General features: G+C 38.4%; 1 protein-coding gene across 1 annotated transcript in view; it reads right to left on the reverse strand.

The window, feature by feature from the left end:
* The window catches only part of Cask (calcium/calmodulin dependent serine protein kinase), a 390,111-nt gene that overhangs the window by 13,576 nt on the left and 355,941 nt on the right, over positions 1-20,594 (reverse strand). The window contains 7 exon segments of the mRNA XM_032890511.1: positions 1,381-1,461; positions 1,556-1,636; positions 8,667-8,782; positions 12,939-13,135; positions 14,719-14,754; positions 16,131-16,199; positions 18,733-18,799. Of these exon segments, the coding sequence (XP_032746402.1) occupies positions 1,381-1,461; positions 1,556-1,636; positions 8,667-8,782; positions 12,939-13,135; positions 14,719-14,754; positions 16,131-16,199; positions 18,733-18,799 (647 nt within the window).

A 20,594-nucleotide genomic window follows, 5' to 3' on the forward strand; every position in this document is an offset into this window, starting at 1 on the left:
ATAATACTTCGTGAATGAGGATGCTAGAATACAGCAAAAGACACACTGTCCTGGAAACAAATGGGCTTAAAGAGGTTTGGGTAGGATCATCATAAAAGAATGAAAACAAAAGGTGAAGCAGGGAAGGTGTGAATTGGTTTATAGACCAAATTGTCTTTCAGAGTTGTTGTTGTTGTTTTGTTTTGTTTGAGACAAGGTTTTGCTTTGTAGGCCTGGCTAGCCTGGTACTTGGTATTTTGCTCCAGCTGTACTCAAGCCCATGACAATCCTTCTGTCTCAGCCTCAAGTGCTGGGGTTATAGGTGTGTACTACTGTGGCTGCTTTCCTTTAAAATTTTTGTTTTTAAGATTTATATTTTAAGTGCAGGAGAATTTTGTTTACATGCACACCAGTGCCCGTGTGTGTGTGTGTGTGTGTGTGTGTGTGTGTGTGTGTGTGTGTGTCTAGTGTCTACAGAGTCAGGATGAGGGCATTAGATATGCTGGACCCGGAGTTATAGACCCCTGTGAGCTGACATGTGGGTACTGGGAACCACTCCTGAGTTCTCCACTAGAGCAGCAAGGGCTCTTAGCTACTGAGCCATTTCTCCAGCCTCCGCCTTAAAGTTCTACTGAAACATAACCATGCTTATTTGTTGATAATCTGTCTAGTGAGTGCTATTTTCACTCTTCAGTGGCAGAGAGGAGTAACTCTGTCCCTGGTTACTTCTGTAGCTCTAGAATCATTTTTCATTTGCTCTGCCTAACCTGAACAGAGACATAACATCTGGATAGTTTTGGGAATTGAAATATTAACCTGTAGAATAATGATGTAAACAATAAAATGATAGGTCAGATAGTTATGAATTAGCTACCATCTGCTTCAATACATAGTCTTGAACCCTTTTTACAACCATGGGGTTATTTCATTTTACAGTTGAGAAATGGAAGAGGGTAAGGGAGTTGAGAATAGAAATAACTAGTAAAGGGGATCGAAAAAGTCTTGCAGATCTGAATTCATTGTTCCAAACAACAGATAGTACCAGGACTGGGCTTTGAAAACTGATAAGAAGTCAATAATATAGATAATGAGTACACAAAGCATAGTTGCATCAGAGAAAACTAGAAAACAGTATTTTTTCAAGAATCATCTAGACGATGTTTAGAACATACTGGTGGAAAAATCAGGTTGCCAACAAAATGGATAAGACTAATGCTGCAACTTCCCATGGAGTACTTATAATTTGGAAAAATGAAGTTGGAATTACCTTATTTTCTTCAGTGTTTCTATAAATTTCCTATAGTAAACAGTTACTATTTTTGTAATTGGAAAAAATGTACACATTACAATGAAAAGAATGCGACGGGAGAAAAAGAATTCAGAGATCGAGCCACTGCTTACGTGGGATGGGGTATGCGAACCGGTCCGGGTGCTTTGTGATGAGGGTGTTTTTGATGTGTCTTCTCCCAACACCATGTGCACCTAAGTGATGTGGGAAACAATGGAAAAGTTAATAACTAGTAGTAACATGTGTAAAACAGTTTGGAGGTAAGAATAAGCATACAGCATAACTTACCTAATAAGACTAATGTTTTCCTTTTGAATGCTGGCAGTTTCACTACTTCTTCATATGTGACAAGATCTAATTGATCAAACACTAAAATGCAAAGATTTAGAAGAAAGATAAATTTATGGAATGGCTAGCTCATGTAGGTGAATTACAATTTTCTTGGAAAGATTAAGTTACAGTAACACTACGAATCCCGCTTATGACATGTAGCTTACATGTGATTGAATTCATAGTGCCAGTACAGGAGAGAGTCTCATTTTTAAGCCCATGAAAATGACTCAAGAACCAACCAAAGAGACGATGAGTACATGCAGGAAATCCAGTTCTAGAGGATATCATGTTATTTTTTTTCATGCAGTATTCCAACAAATCATTTGAATTCACTCAGAACCACATGCTGTTCAAGTTTCACAGTTCTAAGAAACCGGCAATACTAAAAAGAAAAGTTCTATGGGCAGCGACCAACACAAGTGGAGCATGGGTGCAACTGAAGTCAAGCGAGGGAGGGCCAGCTGAGCGCTTCCAAAGAAGGGTGAGAAATGCATGGTCACCCAGGTTTGTATTTCATTGCACTGCTTTTTACTACTTCATATGACTTGATGAAGGCAGCATGTTAGAATCTGTCACAGCTAAGTTCTGCAAGGAGTTTTACGAGCTTTTAATTGAATATTTCACAAAGTCTACTGTAACTGAGGTCTTGGGATGGTAAGTAGGGAAACATGCATTCCTGGCCCAGAAACCATGTCAGCCATTAATTATAGAGGAAGCTATGTGGTAAATCAGGATGAACAGGATGGAAATAACCATGGACAGTCTGAGCTTTGAGACCTTTGAGAAAGAAAGACCTTAAAAATATGTTTCTGAAACCTGCCTCTTAACAACACTATGATGAGAACAATTTCAAGCAATATGGGGAAATTATTATAGGGAATTATCATTGCTGTCGAAGTTCAGTGGGGTCTGATTCTCACACATGTTTGAAAATTCTCCTGAGAAAGCTGAGCTTCTACACCTGTGTTTCCTGTACCCCTGCCTCCCAGCCCTGGTACACGGTGAAGTTTCTTCTTAAAATATTGAGTTCTCCCAGGATTTTAAGTGGGTGAAGTATTCTAGTAAAACGGATTCTATGGTTGAATCATTCAGAGAGTGTCTGCTCCCTGCTTGCACTAATATGGCCACATGATCTTGAGAATCAGCTTAGTCCTTTTCACTTGTGATCTGCGCAGGAGCAAAACTTTATGATGCAAAATAAGATACCATGGAGTGCAATAGATCACAAGCACAAAATTGAACAAAAAGCATCATTCCCAAAATATTTAGGGAAAGGAATATAATATATTAAAATAAAGGTTAGTGCATATTAATGGGTCTGTGTGCATTTCTTTTCTTTTGATTCTTTTTGATTCTACTTTGATAGTCTGATTGTATAAAAGTTAAGGAAAAAATTTTTAGACCATATTCTCTAGCAATAGCTTATATTGGAGAAACATTTGCATGTTCACAAAATAAAAATGTACACGACACTCCCTGTGGTAGAGCTACGTCACGGTGCTGCAGTGGGAATGGAATGATGGGAAGCACAGAAGTAAAGGCAGAGTGCTTACGGTATGGCTTTCTGTACCTACTGTCCTGAATACTATGCCCATCAAGGAAAAGTGGGCTTATGGGAAGGAGTGCAACAGTAAGCTTATGTGTTTTAAACTATTAAAACCATCAAGTGTTTTTTGAAGCACGAGATGGTGATGACACAAAGTTTTCTGGAAGGGAGACACCCCTCTCTCCCTCTAGAGCACCCTAATGTGAGTCTTGCTTATTTATGTTTTTGTCATCATCTAAAAGTACATGAGTTAGGGATTAACATAACAGTCAATACGCCACAAACAAAGCAACAGATAGGTTGAACATTAGAATTTGAACCATGAATGAGCAGTATGAAAAGGTTACTCTGGTTTAAATAAAATTGTCACATAGTCATAGGGTTGCGGAACAAAACAGAACAAAACAAAACAAAACGAAACAGGATATTTGAAAAGAGTACTGAAAGACTGAACTTATGAAGGGTTTAAATTGCTTGCTGATTAAAGAAAAAGGGGCTTAATAAAATGAAATCATTAAAAACACAGAGGTATAGTTATTCAACAGGTTACTTACATGCACAGAGGCCATTGGGAGTGAGACAGCATGAAAAATGTACAGGGGTCATTGAAATATGACTTTTTATATATTAGTAAAATAAAAGTATAATAGGCACAAAATAAACTTTATCATGCAATATTTTAAACACAAGGTAAATAAACCACATTAAGAAACAAACTCATTTTAATACAACTTCAATCATACCTTTATATGAAAGCCAGTAGTGGATTTTATATGCTAGCATGTATAGAGAAATTTTATGTGTGAATGACAAGAAACCATCTTTAGAGAGGATAAATGTAGGAGCCTTTCATTTTTTACTTTGTGCATTCCTGTATTGTGTGTGGTTTCTAATTACGTGTACCCATTTTCTTATTATTATATTTTATGGAGCTTGGGCTCAAACCCAGAGCCTTGTAGATGCTACTAAAGTACTCTACCACCACGCCATATCTAAATCCCTACTTTTATTATTAAAAAATGCCAATGTCAGTCAGGTTATATGTCACTTTTCTTTAGGACAGTTTGCAGTATTAAGCATAACTTAAAAATAACTAATGAATACTATTGCAGAAATCCTCTAAGTTCATATATACCCATATAAGCAGCATTTTCAGGACCCTAGATACCACTGTTTTGATGGCTCACATTGAAAAAAATGAAGATGGACTTTGTAATTTGTTAAAAAGTTTAAGTCAGGGGTTGGGGATTTAGCTCAGTGGTAGAGCGCTTGCCTAGGGAGCACAAGGCCCTGGGTTCGGTCCCCAGCTCTGAAAAAAAAAGAACCAAAAAAAAAAAAAAAAAGTTTAAGTCAGTAACTTGAATTAAAAGTGACTTCTTAAAGTCTTGGGTTTAAGAAGCTCAGTGCCTCCATAGTCCAGGTCTAGCAGGTGACAGTACTGTTTGCATCAGATGCATGTGGCTACAGGTCTCACGTGTTTACAGAAACTGTATTTCATATAAATACTACAATATCATAAAACATTTATTCCTAAGAATTTAGAAATATTGCCTGGCATACTTTGTTTATATTTCTCTGTTTTCCTAGTAAACTACTTAACATTTCAGGCACTTAAGTATTTAAGCAACTATATTGGCAGGAAAAAACCAAGCAGTTAACATTGAATCCTTGCCTCTACTTGGAAGGCTGTAAATAGCTTCAAATATTGCACAGAAAAGCCCCCAAAGACAAAACAAAACCACAAACAAACAACCCCAAAACAAAAACTCCTAAGAATGAATTTCAACTAGTGGCACTAGCCCGGAGTAGATACTGCAGGTCTATAGTGACCAGACAGCTAATGTGGTTGAATGAAGGAAGCCAGGCAAAAAAATCTGGGGCATGTGGGTATACAGGGATAAGAGGGAAGGAAATGTCCATCTAAGACGGACATCAGCCAACCCACACTCCCAAAGGAAGGAAGTGGCTTAGTGCTGTTGCATTCATTATTTTGCCAAGGGATGTTGAAAACCCAAAGTTTTATGTTACATAACCTGATTTTCAAATGTGGTATCATAAAATTATTTAAATACTGAGTAAAATAATATGTATTTATGCCATTGTACTATGTAGGATGTAGGCTGCACAGTTTGATCAGGATTCTGCTTTAATTTGATGTGGGAATTTTCCTGGTGATAAAAAAATAGATTTGGATAGTATTATTTCCATTCTTGGTGCTGTTGATAAAGTCTTTAATCTTTATTTTACTTGATCATACAAGTAATTTCCAGCTTTGATTATAAAATTTAGAGCTTATCATCAATGAGTGGTGAATTTTCAAAGGCTTGGTATGGGTAACAAAACCCATAGCCTTATTTTGAATTACTTCACACCATAGAAAGAACAGAGTAGCTGTATTTTCATAGTCAGTTTCTGAAAAGAAATCCTTGGCTGTATAGTTTGATCTGTGGGCATCTGGCTAGTTGTTGCGATGAAATAATACACTATTTCCAAGTTGTCATAGCATAGAGGCTAACAGTATTTTACAACAATTCTTTATATGGGTAATCTGATAATTCATGAGGGAATCTCATCCTACCCAAAGTACACTACTGTCTGCTGACAGCCTGGTCTCTTGTAATGCAATAAACAATGGGTTCTTCTGGATTTTAGGATAAACAAGAGAGAAACGTTCATCGATAAAGTAGAGGAGTGCTGAAGAGAAAGAAGGTGACAGAAAGAAATGCTAAGCTTAGTTGGGCAGGTTTATTGCAGACAGGACAGAATAGCGAAAGGAAGGAGAGCTCATGACTCTGCAGGGAAGGAACCCTGACAGCAATTTTCTGTCTAGAGACTCACAGACAAGCAGAAACACAAAGGTTTAGAAAGAAATGTAAGTGGTATGCAAGGACCTTCCTTCCAAAGTACTCAGACTCCTTTGAAGGCCATAAACATGGACAGGTAGGACAATCCCTCAAGCACGACAAGGACTATCTGGATGCCTAGAGGAGGTCAATGGTTAGGAAAATACTAAGGGCAACAAAAAGAGTGGTGGCCTTGTCCCCTGTGCAATTAAGATTACTTTTCCTTAGTTGGATTTTTTTGAGAACTTTGGCACATGGTTCTGAGATATGGGGATGTCAGGCCAAAGAATGGAGAGGAAAACAATTGTATCCCATTGTCTAAAATCAAGGATAAATACTTTCCAACCTGGACAGGGAGTGTTTCTCAGGGAGCTGCAGCCTGAGACATAGGGTACTGCAAGATTACTCAGATCTACCACGAGGGTACCTTTTTGCCAGGCTGAGCAGTGAAAGAACCGTAGATCCACTGAGGTTTAGCATTAGAGAGGACTGCCTTGACAGGCTAACCTAATTGCTTGGTTTGAAGGCCTCAGTGAGCTAAGTCATACACTTAGTCATACACATAATGATCTTGACTCATGTTGCCTATTAGGTTGACAGTCACATCTGCAGGAATAGTTTACACTAACCACTGGGGATCCAAATGGGTATGACAGAAGGAGCACAGTGATACCCAGTGTTCCAAGAACAGAAAACATGAACCATAGGAAATGAGAACCACTGGTTGTCAGGCTGGATATTGATTCTCTGGCAGAACTCTTCAACCAATGATTTCATTAAATCTTTGTCAACAGTTAGAGAGGTCAGGTTTTCTGATCAATTCACTTAGTTATCCTCAGAGTCAAGTTAAAGAATACTGACAAAGTGAATACTGATGTCTACGTGCCTTCCAATTAGTAGAGTATAAAACTAATGAAATATTAGCATATTTACCTGGCTATTTCTTTGCTTTTGTAGGTTTGAATTAATTTAGTGTCACCAGTATTTATATATCATTTAACACTATACAAATGGCAAGTTAAATTAGAAAATTTCCTCTCTCATTTGGATGCTGGGGATGGAACCTAGGATCTTGCATATGCTAGGCAAATACTTTACTACTGATATATCTCCCCAGCTGATTAATTGTTTTGTATTTAACTAATGTGATTTAGATTTAACTAGTCTCCTGTGTGCTGGTTAGATTGTCTTAGACTAGTGGAAGCAGACAGAAGAGAAGGCAAGTAAGAAGACTTGGCAGTAAGTCTGATGTCTCAGCTAAGCTACCTCGTGCTAATGCTGAACAGTTAGTTTCTCAAACAGTGCCACTTGAACAGTGGTGGCTAGTGTCTATTTACATACATGGCTTTATGTATTTCTTTCCTTTATGAAACAAACACAAAAGCCAGTGTGTGGCTAGTACACCGTGGTAGTACAAAACCAAGTATACTTTTCATTGGGAATAAGTGTGCATAATGTAACTGGCAGGAAGGGAAAAAGCCCTCATTTACCTGAGCATTGCAATTTAATCCATGTAGAAATTCACATTCACTCTGGATTATACAGCAGTTCATAAATGCTTACATTTAATTTCTGGTTAAGAAAGGAGACTGCAGAAGTCCTAAAGAACTTTTCCAAGCACATGCTGATGCATGCTGGAACGCTGCACAGAGAATGCTGCTTTCTAGATTTCCCAGAGATGCACTGAATTGCACATGGATGACTGCAGTCACTTGGCTTTTTTAGGCCAAGTGTTTGATAGTTTGGAGTTATTTCTGAAATCTTGGGAACAAAGCTAATGCTAACCTTTAATTTCTCAGGAAAAGTCCCTTATTGAGAAGTCATTGAAATTAAGTATACCGTCACATATTTTCTTTCAGCTTAAATGATATCCTGTGAGTCTTCTGGGAATTCAAGTGCCAGAACCGATCACGCTTTACTTGGTGTGCATTTCAGTTTTAACACAACAGTCAACCCCATGATTCAGTTGAACCCCAGCCTCAATACAGTCAGAGGGGAGGGCCTAGCTAATCACCTTGTGTTTTTGAGAAGTTGAGAGGGGAAACACCCATATAGAATTGGAGGGGGAGGGGTTAGGGGGATGTTGGTATGGAAACTGGGAAAGGGAATAACATTTGAAATGTAGATAAGAAATACCCAATTTAATAAAGATGGAAAAAAACAGAAGGTACAATGGGGGAAGGTGAATAGTCATAGAAACGAACCCAAGTTAGTATCCATGTTACCCATGGCCTTGCAAATCAGCTACAGAACCCTCTGTAGCACAGCCCTTCTGTGCATCTTTGTCTCTAATATTTGTCAGGGCTCCAAATCCAAGAACTAAGAGGAACTAGGAGGGAGGGTTATCCTCTTAAGGCAATGTCTGTCTGCCAGAGAGGAGAGAAGCCCAGGGACTCAGCGCACCCCAGCACTTATTTCTCATGGGAGGACTTAGTCTGTGGAGCTCCTTTCATCATAGGGGGGTAGCACCTCCCAACAGCACCTCTGTCCTAGAAAGTAGAGCTCTGCAAACTAACTGGTAGGAGGCAGGGCTTCTGAACACATCTGCAAGTTGGTCAAGGTCTCGTAGGCTACAATGTTCTGGAAAGAGAACTCTGAAGAGCAAATGTAAATGCTGTATGTGTTTAGGTCTCGGAGATGTTGGACCCCGCCTCAGAAACAGACATGCTTTTCCTACCTGCATTGTGCTTTGCCAAATATTTATCTTTGTACTGCTTCTTTTTCTTGCCAAACCAAGTACAGCTGGCCTGCTGCTCTTGTTTGGTCTTCTCCATGGCAATGCAAGCTACTCGCCTAGTACACAAAGAAAGGAAGGAAAGAATGGAAGGAAGAAAGGAAGAAAGGGGGGAAAAATCCAACAAAGTTAATCATGGTTTTATGTTGAGAAGAAAAAAGTCATTTGACGGCTACACACAACAGGATGACTATCCCTCCTCAGTTCTGGACATCATGGACATAAAGAGGCTTCTTCGGCTTTCATGACAACCCTTAGAAATGGCTTAAGACTACAGGCTTATGTTAAAACTGCTGTGTTCCTTGGGTCCACATTAGCTGATAATAAGGGTCAGAAGTCTTAATACATGGTTGTGAGATTCAGGGTGTTGATCAAGGGATTGTGAGTCAAGGCAGGCCTGTTTTACAACCTGATTTGTTACGCATTAGCCTGTTTTAAGTGCTTAGTGCTTAGTATCAGGCAAGTTTCTAGGAATTTCTTATACAGCAACCCAAGCAATATTTCTGATAAACTAAACTGCATCACAAATCACACAGAAATTTTTAAAGTTTATAGTTTTGTCTTTCATATTTTATTGTGTAAGAATTTTTTTTCTTATCATGTAAAGTAGGAGTCCATTCTCTTTTGTTAAGAAGCCCTGCCTTCTACCAGTTAGTTTGGCTCTTAGAGATATTCAATCGTTCTAGCAGGCTATACTAAAAAGTAAGAGCATTCTTCATTGCTGCGCTATGCTACTAGCTACACAGAAAGGAGCTATTTAGGTTTAAAAGTGCTTTATGGTTCTGTCTCTTTAGTTGGTCTAGCTGATCATTTCTCAACTACTATACCTTAGTGAGTTTTCATATTTGGTTGAATAAGACCTTGTTCTTTGTTCAAGAACATCCTGGCCATTCCTGAATTTGTGGATTTCTAGGCACAAATAATTAAAGATAATTATGTATGTATGTATGTATGTATGTATGTATGTATGTATGTATGTATGAGTTAAGTGTTGGGTATCCTTGTCACTCTCTACCTAGTCCTTTGAGGCAGGTTCTCTCCCTGAACCTGTTCCTCATATTTTCTTGGATAAATTGAAAATCAGCAAGTTGTAGTGATCTCCCTGTCTTCACTTTCCTAGGAGCTGGGGTTAGAGGGAAACACCTGGCTTGCTATGTGGGTGCTGATATGAACTCGGATTCCTGACTGCATAGTTAATCCTCTTAGTTATTTTCTGAGTCGTTTCTCCAACCTCTTCATGTAAACTTTAAAATTAGTCTGTCAGTTTCAAAGCTTGGAATTTTAATTGAGATTGCACTGGTACAATTAATGTGGGAAGGATAGACACCATTACAATACTGAGTCTTATAGTCAATTAATGCAATGTTTCTCTGTCTTCTTTAAAGCCTTATTGAATTTTCTGTTGTTTTGTTTGAGCCAGGTTCTTGAATACTGAAGAGTGGCCTGAAACTCTTTATGAAGCTAAGGATGACTTGGCTGATGCTCTTGCCTGTACCTCTAAGTGCTGGAACTGCAAATGTGTACCACATTGCCTGATACCTTTTATTTTCTTCTTAAAAACTAGATTTCATATAGCCCAGGCTGGCCTCAAAGTTACTGAAAATGAGGCTGGCTTTAAATTGATCTTCCTTTGGGATTTACAGGCATGACTTACCACTCCCAGTTCAAAACTCCCCCTAAGGCTTTACATAGTTCTAGGCAAGCATTCTATCACTGCGCTATATCCCTACCCTTGTCTCAGTAAATTAGAAACCAGTTTTATATTTTGTAGTTTCAGGAGAGTCGAATTTATTTTTCCTTTTGAGAGGGGGTCTCTGTAGCTCATGCTGGCCTGGATCTCACTATGTTGATTAGGTTACCCTTGAACTTCTAGAAATTTTCCTTCTTTAGTGCACAATGTACAGGGATTCAGATGGGTTCTACAATACTCAGCTGATTGAATTGTTTTTTAAACTGTGCCTCTATGTCTTTAATTTGTCATATTTTCCTGTAAACAAGGAAATAATCTAGAGCCCTCCTCCTTTTTTGTTTGAGACAGGGTCTCATTAGTCCAGGGTGGCCCTGAATTTACTATACAGGCCAGACTGGACTCAAATTCTCCTGCCTCAGTTTCCTGAGTACTGGGATTACAGGTATATGCTACCATGCTCCAGCCTCTGTTTTTCTTTTTTGATAAACTAATATTTAATGTCAATTACTTAGTATTTTTAAAATTTTTATTCTATTTAATTTTTTATTGGATAGTTTATATATTTACATTTCAAATGTTATCCCCTTTCCCAGTTTTTTTAAATGTCTGGTATACCAACTTTTGTAGTCCTAACAATGTGAGGAAGGGTTCCTCATAGATTGTCCATCTTCCTTAAGCCTGTGGTCTTACTCTTGGTTCTTTGGCATAATAGTGAATGCTTTCTTGGTAAGACGGGACACTTGGTACTCTAAGATTTTGCTTACAGCTTTGAGGAAAGGTTCTCATAGAAGAACTGGTTGTTGGGTTCCCCATTACCATTTGAGTTATTCAGCACTTTCAAGCTCATTAAAAAACAAAGCAAAATAAAACACCCTTTTAGTTTCTGCAGCATTTTTTCTTTGCAGCAGAATGATTGGTCTGAACAGTCCAGACCTCAGCAGAGACAAGAAGCAAACCTCCTTTTCCTTTCATAGCTTCTTCAGATTTCTGCAGAGGACTAAGAGCTCATGATTTATATCACTGCTGCAACTAGAAAGAAACCTGCAATCTATGTAATTATTGTTTTTCTTCCCTTAACATTTTTTTCAGTACAGCCCCTGTAACCGAGGATGGTCTCAAACTCTCTCTATAACTAAAGATGACCCCGAGCTTCTGAGCATCCAGTCTAAGCCTCCCTAGTGCTGGACTGCAGGCCTGCACCACCACACCTGCTTTACTTGGTGCTGAGAATCACACCCAGAGTTTCACCACTTGAGCTACCACATCCCCAGCCCACACATGATTATTCTGAATAAATGCTCATGTGACTTCTCTCTAGAAGACATTTTGTGAAATGTATAATTCACAGTAGCAACATCAGAAAGACTTAGAAACTGCTTTTCTCCTGCTTATGTTAAACTGTCTGCACAAGATCAGACAGAGAGACAGTGCCAGATGGCAGGCTGCTGCTTCTCTGTTTGGGCCCCGTTTCCCCATTTGTAGCACAATGGCATCTGAAGCCTTCATCTACTTTAACACTCAAATGTAAGAATAGTTTTAGGGAACATGAGAGAGCTGAAAGGGGCAATCAAGCCAAAGAGATCAACCAAGAAAACTCTTTAATAGTGAGAAGGACTGGTGAAAAAGGGGAAATATTTATAGACTCAATATTTTTGGTTACTTTTAACTAAGTTCAAGTATTTTTTGGGGTATAGGTTAGGGAGTGGCAGAATTCCAGTTTTTGGCAGGTTAGGTTTTGTTACATAAAACAAACCCAGGTATTAAATTACTCTTTTCTTGTAGTAGATTTCTGATAGATACTGGGAACATATTTAAGAGGATAGATTATGGACATTTAATAGATGATACAATCCTGTCTTCTCGCAATTAAAGAGGGTTTAAAATGCCTGTCTCATTTCACCCTGCTTCACAGTGTAAGCTTTCTAACAGAATAGATCATCTTTTCCTGTCTCTGTCTCTTGTTCTGTGCATGGAGCCCAGGGTAATACTTCTATACAGCAAGCATCTACTTCTGAGCTGCCCACCCCTAAACTCCGAAAAACCAGTCTTAAAGAATGGTAAGGCCAAGAACAAAGCTTCTCATTGTGCTTTCTTCCAACAGTGGAACAGGCTGCACCTTTAAATAACTTGAGTGACATCAAATCATGGCTCTTGAAGAGTTTTTTCCTGATGAGGTAGGGTGGTCATGAAAGGATACAGAGTGATACAACTGAAGAAAAGACCATTGTAAAAAGATTAGAACAGTTTATGGGAGTTGAGGGCTTTGCCCAAATGATCTGAAGCCATCCACATAGCTTGTCTTCTCCCCCTTTTCCTTATACATAAAGTGTGGATCTAACTGGAACCAGTATCTGACCATAAAAATAACCTGGAGATTGAGAAGTTCTGGACGACTGACTTTTGGATTTGATTATAGATAACTGGAACTTATATAGTTACCAAAGAAAAGGATTTTATAATATAAAATATGAAACTGAGAACTGGAAGAGAGGGCTCAGTTTCACCATAAAATAACAAAAACATACCATTCCTGAAGTTCAGGAGAAGGAATGAGACCTGCAGTTCCGTTTTTGGAGTTTTCCAGTTTACCCTGCCACCAGTTGTGGTCATCCTTACTAATAATCTGGATGATGTCACCAACTCGGAACCGGATGCCAGCTTCTTTGCAGGGGATGAGGTCATCCTTGGCTGGATCATATTCAAATTGTGCTCTTACATAGATCTATAAAACAGGAGTTTGTAAGAATGGAGGCCACAGCGGTGTGAAGAAAAACAGTGAATGCTACTCTAATAACCACACATCAACATGGACAACACAACAAGACATCAGATGGTGAAAGCTGAAACGATGTATGGAGATAGGACACAAGAAACATCTACCACTAGAAACAGGGTGCCATCTCTGATGCATAGAGCTTCATTTTCGCTGTTTATATTTGGAAGGAACACTTAAAATACTTGTTGAATAACTTTTGCCTTTAGCAATAAGATAGGTGCATAATTAAGCACACCAATTTTAAAACTTGCTGTGGTCATGGTAATGGTATGGATACATTGTCATAACCATGAGGCAGCCTTTAAGGCATAGAGACTAGTACTCAGGGTAGGTTTTCATGGTAAAGTAGCGAGAACTGTGGGTTGGTAACTTGCTCTCATGACATTGGACGTCATGCTTTCATGACAACTGGCAGTGTGTCTATATACTGCAGACAAAGCTATAAGTAACTCAAACAATATTAAAAAGTTCAACATACAGCTTCATTTCTTTAGAGAGATTTTGGCTTTGTATTTGTGCTTTATTTTTCTGAGAAAATAAAGGTGACTCTAAACCCTTGCTTTGACAATGTAACACTTGAAATCAGCACAGAGCATTAAGGCATGCATAGTTTAGGCTCTGAGCTTTATGGTGTATGAATTGAGGAGACACATTGGCAGACAGGGGTTATAACACACAGCAGCGTTTTATGAATGACTGGAATTCTAAGTGCTTTAAAATAAGGCACTATATATCCACGGTTGCCCCAGTTATGAAATCCTGAGACTACACTGTGGGGATATTCTACTAATCGGTAACTTAAACAATTCTTAACTTAAAATCAGATTTAGTATTTTTTAGCATATATTTCAAGAAAAACATTCCCATGATTCTATCTATTGACATTAAGCTCGAATGTCCCATTTAAGTCACCGGAAAACCAACCTGAAGGCTTTGGAACTATTGTGTGATATTTTATTTTAGTAACCCAGCCCTTAAAATGAATAGCTCTCTACATTTGCCCTAAAATGCACACTTTAAAAGTGCTGGCTGTTTGATGCTTGCTGATGCCTGACAGCACCTAGCATTTCTAACTAGCACAGGCACATCTGAGTGAAGACCAAGGTGCTGACGCTGTGTTTTACTGTATGTAGCTTTCAGATACAAAGACAAATAGAAATTTAATTTTAATTCAGCTTTTAATTTCAGAAAAGTGCCTTTAAATTGCTCATTAGGGCATGACTTTTAGTTATACCTAGAATTCTATTGTATATACCAGAGGCAGGTAAGACTCCCTAACACCAAAACCAGTTTACTGCCAGCAAAAAATGATCAGGTTTTAATTACAATAACCGTCACAGCTACAGAGATGTGAGGGAAAAACTTTTATAGAGAATTAGTCATGTATAATGTGTTAAAATGAAATGGTACAAGCTTTTAATGCTCAAATGTTATGGTCCAAAATGCAGACATTATGGGATGGAAAGGGTTAATAAAGGATCGGCTATTAGCTCAGTTTAGAGAAGTTTCTATAGAGGGTATCTATTCACCTGTCGTCCTTTTGGTTGGGTGGTTGATGGCAAGTCCTGTAGAATAAAGCCAACCCAGGAGAAAAATTTTCATTTACTTGTCAAGAGTACAAAGTAAGTTGTGTGTTTCTGTTACAATATGGTTAAAAACTAGATTTAAGTTGTAAAGAGATCATATACATTATTACATTTCTCAGAAATGTTGAGTTATTAGGAAAAAAATCAAACCCAGGCCATTTAGCAGCAAGCTGAAGAAAGCAGGTAAGTTGAAGCAGAGAGAAAATGTGTTCTTAAGAAACAACTCAGCATCTTCAACACAAAAGCCACTGCGGTTCAAACAGCCTATCACAACCCCCCTGAGCACAGAAGAACGGTTGTCCTTTTCAACTTCATCATTGCAACCGTTCAGAGTTTGAAAATTTTAATGGCTCTATGGATTTTTACCATCTTAATAGCATTACATGCTAGCGTTAAAAAAGAATTCTTTGAGAACCTAGGTTCACATTGGAAACACTGTTATGAACAATTTTCTCACACAATTTCTTACTTAGATACTTGGGATATCATTCCATTTGAGATGATCTTTGAATGACTGATGATTTTATTTGATAAGAAAGTTGATATATTTTTAAAGGGAAAATTAAAAGTCAGAACAAAAGGCAATACTGCCGCATTCTTAGAGGTCTCATAATTGCAGTTGGGTGACAGGCAGCAGCATCAGCAACGTAAGAGAATATTTGGCTATCCCCCAAACCTGCAAACGTGCGCACATAAGTGCTTCCATTTGGTTAAACGTTTCTATAATCCAAAATGGAGAGTTCTGAAAAATGGCCACTTTCTAAGTTTAAGTCAAATATGTACTTTGTGTTAAAGATGTGATACCAGCATGGCTTAAGTGCAGTTTGAAGCCAGTTCCTTTTGCTTTTCATATCCAGGCAAGGCTTATAATTCACAAAATATGTGCACGTACCACAATAACAAGAGGGCACACCAATTCGTAAACTTAGATAGCGGAAACTAAAAGATGTTGCTGATATCCCTCGGAATGGAAAACTATGAAGCCCAAGAACACCCAAATGCTTATTCTGAAAATTCCCTTACATTTATCATTTTCAAATTAAAAAATTCTTAAAGAAATTTAAACACATTTCTATTTATATCCTTTGAGCAGCCATATGTATTGGTGGGGTGGCTGAGAGGTATTTCTAGAACAACTTTAGCAGTCTTGAAGTACATTTCTTCAAATGTGACTGCTTTATAAGGAGAAGGAAATGTTGAGGAAGGTTTTCCAGGAGTCAGTTGCAAGGCTGCTGCAGTAGCCGTGTACGTCTGCAGAAGACAATCTTTCCACTGAACACATGGAACTAAACACTCATGGCAGGTGGGCACCAACAAAATTGTCACACTTGGCTGTGTGGAGCTAGAGTTCTTACCGAAACAGAATTGTTAGTGCTGCTATGACCATTAGCAGGGGACTGTCTGGAAGTGGAGGGGGAATCTCTCTGAAATAAGACACAAGGTTCATTAACACAGAGCACTAGCACAGAAACAGATATTCACATCAACAGTCACAACCACAGTCTGGCGACTATTTCCTCTGAGGTTAATGCTATAAAAGGTGTCATGCTGACTGACTTACATGATTTCACAGAAGTATGAAAATACTTTTTTGCAGTTTGAAGATTCCCATATTATAGGTGAGGGCTGTGCTTTTATTCATTAATGATTATTCTCCTGTATCCCAAATTCTATAATCTTTGCTTTTTTTATTGGGACCTCAGGACACTTTGGGGTTTATTAAAACCCTATCAAAGGGCTCACAATGCTATAATGCTATTATACTGAGGATCTCAACTGCCTAGTTTTATATTAAAGACTAGGTTAAAGGATAGGTTTGCAAAGTAATTTATTGTTCTTAGGTACCCCACTGTCAAGAATTACCAAATAACTCCACTGAAAGTAAATGAGCCTAAGAGAAAGACTTTTTACATGTTGTAATCATCTTAGACCTTTCTAGAATAAATATTACTTACTAATGGGGTAAAAAGAGAAAACTGCACCAGAAAATAAATCTCTTTCTTTGCAGCCTTCTAGCAGACTGAGTAAGACGGTAACTCTAAGCAACGGGGCTCTATTTCTGGCCAAACTTCCCAGAAGCCCACACTCTTCGCTGTTCAACCCACTCCGAATCCTTTCCAGGTTCTGCTCCTTATTGTCCAAGTCACTCTCAGAAAGAAGAAAACAAGAACTCTCAGAAGAAGAAAATGAGTCCATTAAGACATTTCATTTGTAGAGTTCTGTATCGACTTCTGTTCAAAAGATATGTTTCTCTCTAGGACACTGAAAGAATACTTCTGGAATTGGTTAGCCTGAAATAGAATGAGATCCTTTAGAGGAACATCCTCAAACATTATGCAGCGAAATGATCTCATTTGTCACCTTTAGGGATCCAAATCAGTAAAGATAGGGTCTGGGGGAAGTGGACAAGAGAAGCCATTTGAGAAGCCTCACCCTAGTTAAGAAGAGCCTAAACCCACGTGGGTTAAAAAAAAACAGTGGTGTTTCTATGTTGGGGGTGAACAGAGTAAGAGGAGGGGATCATTTGTTTCAAATATTTAAAGGTATAGAATTTATATGTATAATATTGGTGTCTCCCTCGAACTAGTTCAGCAACTTGTAAAAAAGGGAGAAACTTGTATTAATAACTATCTTCTGGTTAGCACCACCCTCAATCCAATCTATTTATTCAATGTCTTCAACTCATGAGAAATGCTGTGAGGCATATCTATGGTTTTAGAATATTTAGAATTATTTACGTAAAAATATGTACATGCATGCCATTCTCTCTTTCCCTGGAAAGTTTATACTCTAAGTAACAAAATTTAATGCTCTGAATCTTGAAGCTGGAGCAGTGGTGCATATTTTTGAAGTATATTATTAATTGACATTCCATAGGGAGTCACCAAGAGGAGCTTAAGACCCAATAAAATACGATACTTTAATTGATAATTTTCTACTTGTTGTCTTGTGAAGTTTGTAGCACCATTATAGACTTAAAAAGTGTACTCTTTCTTTCAAATTTCCTTAAGTACGGAGCCAGTAAGTTAGCTACCAGCCTTTAAAAATAGCCTTAGAAAATGTACACTTCATATCTATTTATTTGCAGTGATAAACATTGAACCCAGGGCCTCACACATGCTAGGCAATTATTCATAACTCTGCTATATCCCCAGCTCTTGTCCTTCATATTAACATACTTGGAAGGGCCACAGGGACATTTTAAAAATAAGGTTCAATAAATACAACTTGAGCTGAATGTGCTATAACCAAAGAATGATTCTATGATAATTTATGTCTCGTAATTATACAAAGAATAGATTTCTGACTATTGAGTAAAATAAAACTGGAAAAAAAACCCTCCATAAGTTGAAAGAGTTCTAATTGCCAGAGGATAATGTGTTTCAGAAATGTAGATGGGAGGGGATATTTTACAAAAGGTACTTGTTTATGAGACATTTCCTGTTTCAGATATGCAGACTTTTAGAAAGGTTGCAGGAGCCTGTACCCTTGCAGTGAAGTCAGTTACCAATTCATCAGGGTGTCATTGTGAGACCTGTCAGTCATTTGAACACTCAACAGAATCTGATCATTTCTTGGACTCTTGGAAAGAAGAATTACTGTGGGATTTCTTAACAGGTGAAGTGAATGGACTTCCTGGAAACACTGCTGGATTTTTTGCCTCAGGGATTTCTTTCTTTCATTTTCTTATCAAGCTTTATGTTACTGTAACTTTTCTATATTTGGCTTTGATTTTGCTGCAAAAAGGCTGAAGATATCTGCATGGAAGTAGGGCTGAGGAGGTGGGTGGGACCTCCTCTGTTCCGTTATCTTTGTTGTAAAATTGGTGTGCAGTGATCTAACAGCACAGGCAGAAACAATTTCCCAGAAAGCAAAAACATTCAGCCATCAGCAGACAGTTAGTTAAGAACTCGGAGGAGACAGGGGTTGAGGGGAATGCTTGTTAGACTTTATTACCTCACAGGACGAAGACTGAGTGCGGTAGCTTGGCACAATCTTGAAGGTAATACTCCCTCGCATTTCCCTCTGGGGGAAGAAAAAAGGATAGTTCTCATGCAAACACATGTTGCACACAAAAACACAGAAGAAACCACTCAAAACATGTGGGTGCAATTGGTACACATCACCTGACAGCACACAGCCCTAAAAACACACCCCTAATTATAAAGCAGGAACCACTCAGGTTATTGGTCGAGGTTTCTGGGAAAGGTCCCTTGAATTCAAGGCTGATGATCTTGGATCTAGCAATGAATGATCTCCGAGATCTCTGAGGACATCTTTTTGTACACATGAATACAAAAGTGTTGAAATGACATGCCTTACAAAAATGACTGTACACTGAACTGAAGAAAAGACTTAAGTACTTACATAAAAATCCTATTTAATATGGGACTCTTGGATGCTATCGCCATGAAGTTGCTTTTATACTTTATTAATTCTGGCATTCTTTTTTACTGCAGTAAGCTTGGGATGCTTACTCCATGCCTAATAGGTATTCGTTCCATGAGAAGCTGCCGCACTGCAGCAGGAAGGACTCAAGGCACAAAACAAATGTTTCCCTCTGTTTACTACAACCCAGCATAGATGGGGGTCTGCCAATGCTTTTTATTGACGGCCTAACTTCAGTATAGATTTTTTTGTTGAGTGGAGTCAATAATGGCCTGGCCTACAGTTACCTTCCTCCTCTTTGTGCCATAGAGAGATACACTATAGCTGGCTGTGACTCAGCTAAAGAGGAAAGAGGTTTCTGATAGTGTTTATGTCAGGAGCCCTTTGAGGTCAGTGAGACACTAGTTCACATGAGTGTGTACTAGGAAGGTTTGTCTGTAAATACCTGGTTGGTAAGAAACCAAGGAAGGGTAACAGTGTGCAAACTCACACTGCTAAAGGCAGGCAAAATGGTTCCAAACTCCACTGCAGTTACCACATTTTCCTAGTTTTTTAGTTTTTAATAAATAGTACACAAGTTCAGCTTCGCATAAATGATGGTACAAGAAGTATTCTGATTATGATTGAAGAACCATTACGTGTGTTTTCTTCACACCTATTTATTTAGTGTGTGTGTTAGGTATGAGTGGGAATACCTCAGTTGCTGTATGTATGTTCAGTGTATGAACATGTGTGTATACAGGTATCAGGACCTGTGTGTATGTGCTCGTGGAGGTGAGAAGAGCATGTTGGGTATTCTGCCCCATTATTCTCCACCTTATTTCTTTGATACAGGGTCTCTCACTGAACCTTGAGCTAGGCTGGTGGCTAGCAAGCCCCAGCTATCCTTACGTCTCTACCAGACATAATGCTGGGATTACAGGCAGGTGAGACCATGCTCTGCTTTTTATATAGGTGTGGCATCCAGACTCGAATACTCTCACAAGTGCTTTTACTCACTGAGCCATCTTTCCATTGCCAATATTATGTGTGCTTTTATGAAATAAGTGAATAGAGCTGTCAAGAAGGTTCAGCAACAGGACCTATACAATGAGAAGACCAGCAGACATGCTATTGTGGAAGGGGGAAATCTCATGGGGCCCTATTCCTAGATGAAGAACTACAGGCAACTAAGGAAAGTTGAGAGGGAGAAGTAGCTGTTCCCAGGGATATTCCCTTGGTCATCCAATTCTAAGTGGTTAGCTCTAAAAGCATTTACATTCAAGTGACATAATGGACTCAAAGCATGCTATTTATATGTGCAAAGGAAAATCCATGAACTAAAGGAAAGATTCCATGAATGAGAGGGATATATATATATATATATATATATATATATATATATATATATATATATATATGTATATATATATATATATATATGTATATAT

Source organism: Rattus rattus, chromosome X, assembly GCF_011064425.1.
Source record: "Rattus rattus isolate New Zealand chromosome X, Rrattus_CSIRO_v1, whole genome shotgun sequence".
Lineage (NCBI taxonomy): Eukaryota > Metazoa > Chordata > Mammalia > Rodentia > Muridae > Rattus > Rattus rattus.